At 33.6% G+C, this 4,173-nt stretch overlaps 1 protein-coding gene across 1 annotated transcript; it reads right to left on the bottom strand.

Annotated features, from left to right (window-relative positions):
* Nucleotides 1–2,304: 2,304 nt before the first annotated feature.
* Nucleotides 2,305–2,838, bottom strand: LOC109220964 (agamous-like MADS-box protein AGL29). The gene has a single exon (XM_019385433.1). It carries the CDS (start codon nucleotides 2,836–2,838, stop codon nucleotides 2,305–2,307), a length of 534 nt encoding a protein of 177 aa, XP_019240978.1.
* Nucleotides 2,839–4,173: the final 1,335 nt, after the last annotated feature.

Genomic DNA, 4,173 nt, shown 5'->3' with positions numbered 1-4,173 from the left:
AGTTAGAACACTATGTACTTCTTTAGCTTGTGATTCATGAGATTCCGGATTTTGAGAGTGCTATGTTCAGTTCAAGAGTGTTGTTATTGTATATGCCGAGCGGCATTTTAAACTCTTTTATTATATTTACCTGCTAGTTGGCTAGTTTTTGCATCTTTAATTTATTTTCCGCAAATTGTTAGGCTTACCTAGTCGTAGAGACTAGGTGCCGTCACGACAATTCACGAAGGGAGAACTTGGGTCGTGACATGTGGAATACGTATTCCATGCACGTAATATAAAATATAATTATTTAAAATAAAGGTATTTTTATATTATACATTATATATTTTTAAAAATTATGCTCAATTATATTATTATTCTAACATTCTATAAGCTAGAAAACTAATTTTTTATTTTTTATTTTATAAAGAAAATGTATTTGTTCTATAGGTAGTCCTTAATGTAGATTAAAAAAAATAAAAATCATAATATTTAAAAAGTAAAAAAAAAAAAAGAAGAAGATAAAAGTAGATAATTTAGAGGGTAAAATATGTATTTGACAATCTAAAGTTTAAGAAATCTGATTGAGTGACCTTCTGAGTGCTATATGCATAGTTAAGTAACTCTGATGTCACAAACGAAAGAAAATTGACTTTACTAGATAATTTTGAATAGATGAGTGACCAAAGTAATGGACTCAAAGAAACATCGAACAATTTTATGAAACTTTTGATTTGGAATTTTGAATTCAAGGCCCACATTATATTACACTTCACATAGAGAGATTACACAAATCAGATTACACGAATTTGATTTTCAACTTATGGCCCCTGATCTCTCTCGTGTCCTCACCTACTTTCTTCGAGGAAAAGAGTAACTCTTATTTCTTTGATTACAGAAACTTTTGTAGTTACTTCATTTTATTTGTAAAATCTGGAAAGTTGTTACTTATATTGCATTATGCATCATTTAATCTAACTTGTAGTTTTCTCCAAAAGAACTAGAAAATAAAAAAAGAAACCTACCAATATATCAACATATATTTGAGTTATTATTTTAAACGTTAGCACTAGAGTGAAATTTGGGCAATTTATACCAAATCCTAATCTTGTTAAATTTATTTGTTATGCCGTGAATCCGCTTGAAAGAAAGGGGTACGTCCCTTCGGCAACATAGACACAGGTGGTGCATGGCTATCATGATCAACTCGTGTCGTAAGGTGTCGGACAAATTTCCGCAACGTTTTACCCGCTTCTATTGTGCTCTTAAACCTACATTACAAGTAGATTTCCAATTTGGTCAAGTAGAGATTTTGATCAAACGTAAGTAAAGCAGAAGATGTTTGATCGGGATTATAATAACAAAATTATGATAAGAGGAATAAATAATATCATAATTATTTAGTGAATATATTTTTATTGATAGATGTTTGATTCATTCGATTAAAAATGAATATACAATATATAACATAAAACATGCGTTTGATTTTAAACTAAATAAGTTGGGTTAAACAAATATTTTAACCTTGAATTTTAAAGGACTTTGAACAAAGAGCCTTGGGAAGGGCATCTTTGTTATTTTGGTACTTATCCCGGGATTAGTAACTTCGGGATTGTTATCTCACTCTCAATGTGAGATAAAAATAATACAACAAGTGTGGTATAACTAATCAAGGAATCCAAAAATTCAATCAAACGCTAGATAAGATAATCCCCTTGAATTGTTATCTCTTATCTCACCAACTAAACGGCCCTCAAGTATTTTTCTATCATGAGTAAGGAGCTTGATTTCCAAACACCCAACTCAACTCCATTGTATTTATTAAAAAGATTCCACCATCTCACATATAGCAAGCTTTGGTGTAAATGCGCCAAATTCACTGGGGAAGATGGAACCATGAAAAGACACCTATGAGTAGTAGAGGTTATTTTTTTTTATATCAGTTCACATTGTTCACTAGTTCAATAAAAGGTTTCAATAGGTTTACCAATCTAGACAACACAAAGCATCATAGTAGATTAAAGATGGCACAAAATTCCATGGCATATTTGGTACAGGAGAAGAGTTTATTTTATTTAATTTTGCATGATGAAAAGACCTCAGACCAACAATAACAAAGACAACAACTGACCAATAAGAACTTCATAAACTTCTTTTTGTGGTCTAAAACCTCAGATAATTTGACCACTGAAAGACAAACAATGACTGACTCAATAACAAAGACAACAATTGACCAAACGAAAGACTCGATAACCGGTGACTAAACTCTCCTCCAAACACTAGTACCAAATTCAAGGACTTCAATTTCCACAGCCACGTTTATTAATGATGAGTTCCCGAACTCTCCCCCACTTCATATTCAGGGACAACATTTAAATCAATCTTGAGTCGCTCGACCCGAATGTGATTTTTTGCTGCTTCATTAATTTTGTCCAACCGCAGCTTCATTTCCACCAACTTCTCCAACCTTTCTTTATCAGGCGGTATTTCAGCGCCAGGGTACATCACCTTATACCTTAATTCCCGACTTTTTCCCTTCTCGTTCTCATCTTGTATATCTTTGCAGAGATCATCAAATGCCTGAAAGACACTTAATTTTCCCTCATCAGCATTCTGTTGTTTCCATTCACGAAATTTTTCTGTTATTTTTTCAACACTAGTGGAGGTATAGGAACACGGTTTTCCACTTGGTGAAAAGAGCAGAACACCAATGTCTGCTCCCGTCACAGTGGAAAACTCCTCTGCTTTCCTGAACAAGCTCGCTTTTCTTTTTGAGAAGGTAACATAGCGTGCTTCTTTTGACTCGACATACTTCATTTCAATCTTTTGCCTACCCCTACTCGTCCTCCTTGCCATTGCAAAAAGCAAATATAGAAGAATATTAAGAAGATGTTTTGGCTGAATAAGCCTGAGCAATTTCGAGAGAAACACCTGTGTGATTTATAGTTGGTGCGCGGGTCTCTCTGTCACGTGTATTGTCACATTTGATTAAATGTAATTCATATATTTGGATTACAGAGAATCCAAGTCACTGTGTTCCCATTATACAGCTGAGACTGCAAAAGATGACCTGATCCTCGAGACAATGAAAAATATTGATCTATTTATTACATAATTAATGATAATGCTATACTTACTATGAATAAAAAATATGCCAAGAAATTGCTTTTTAAGTTTGTTAATGTTACTTCATATTCAATTTTAAGTCATGGCATTTTTATGGCAAGTAATTAAACACTAAATCAACAGGATGCATATATTACAACTTACATAACATTGTGCTCCCTAGCAAAAGACCTCTATATTTATTTATTCCATTCAAAATACAAAAGGTATGATTTAACACCTAATCCAATTCAATACTAATCTTTAGATTGACAACGCCTGGTGGCTTAACCAATTATTCTTAGTTCTAAACCAGTGCCAAATATCAATGCAGAATGCTCCTCATTCATCTCACACAAGGAAAACTATTTTGTCCATCAACGGGCATGCAGAAAAAACTATTACATTCTGGAACTCATAGAAACAAATATTCAATAGATAAACTTAAGCGCAGAAGAACTGTGAAGAAAAAGCTTTAGAGTTCACAAGCCTCTTTTAAAACATGAACTCTTCATCGTTGCATACACAAAAAAGTTTCTTTATTTACATTCAAGAGTTAAATGAGTAATAAATAATGCACTTACACTACCCAAATTGTCGACATCTAGGAAAATTTTGACAAACTGGGTTACTGATAATAAGCGGTTGAAAACTTTCGTCAGTTAACTGACGTTGCCTCAGTCGAAAAAACTACAAATTTTTGAAAAAATACATAGCCGCTCTCACGGAGGTCTTACAAAGTCTATGTGTCGAGACGCATGATTCCCCTTTTTACGAAGATATAAAAGCAACTCAAGCGCATCATTTTCGTGACTTTATAAACTTAAAACACCAAGCCCGATTGGAGATGCAAGGGAGACAAAACTTAGATGCTAAATGGGAAATCTTTCTCGAAGTAAATAGTTTTTTTAGAATCCTCTATAAGAGAGAGACTTTTTCTCTCGCTAGAGCAAAGGTGAAAGCCCCATAAAATGAATCTTGGTTGTATGTCGCTCCGCCAGCAAGGCGCAAAAGAACCAAGTTTTCTGTGGTGATGTCAGATTTGCAACGAAGGCCCTTAGATAGGACTTCATCTATGAATAGAGG

This window comes from Nicotiana attenuata, unplaced genomic scaffold, assembly GCF_001879085.1.
Source record: "Nicotiana attenuata strain UT unplaced genomic scaffold, NIATTr2, whole genome shotgun sequence".
NCBI lineage: Eukaryota > Viridiplantae > Streptophyta > Magnoliopsida > Solanales > Solanaceae > Nicotiana > Nicotiana attenuata.
The sequence above is the reverse complement of the archived record's forward strand: the minus strand, read 5'-3'. Positions and strand labels throughout refer to the sequence as shown.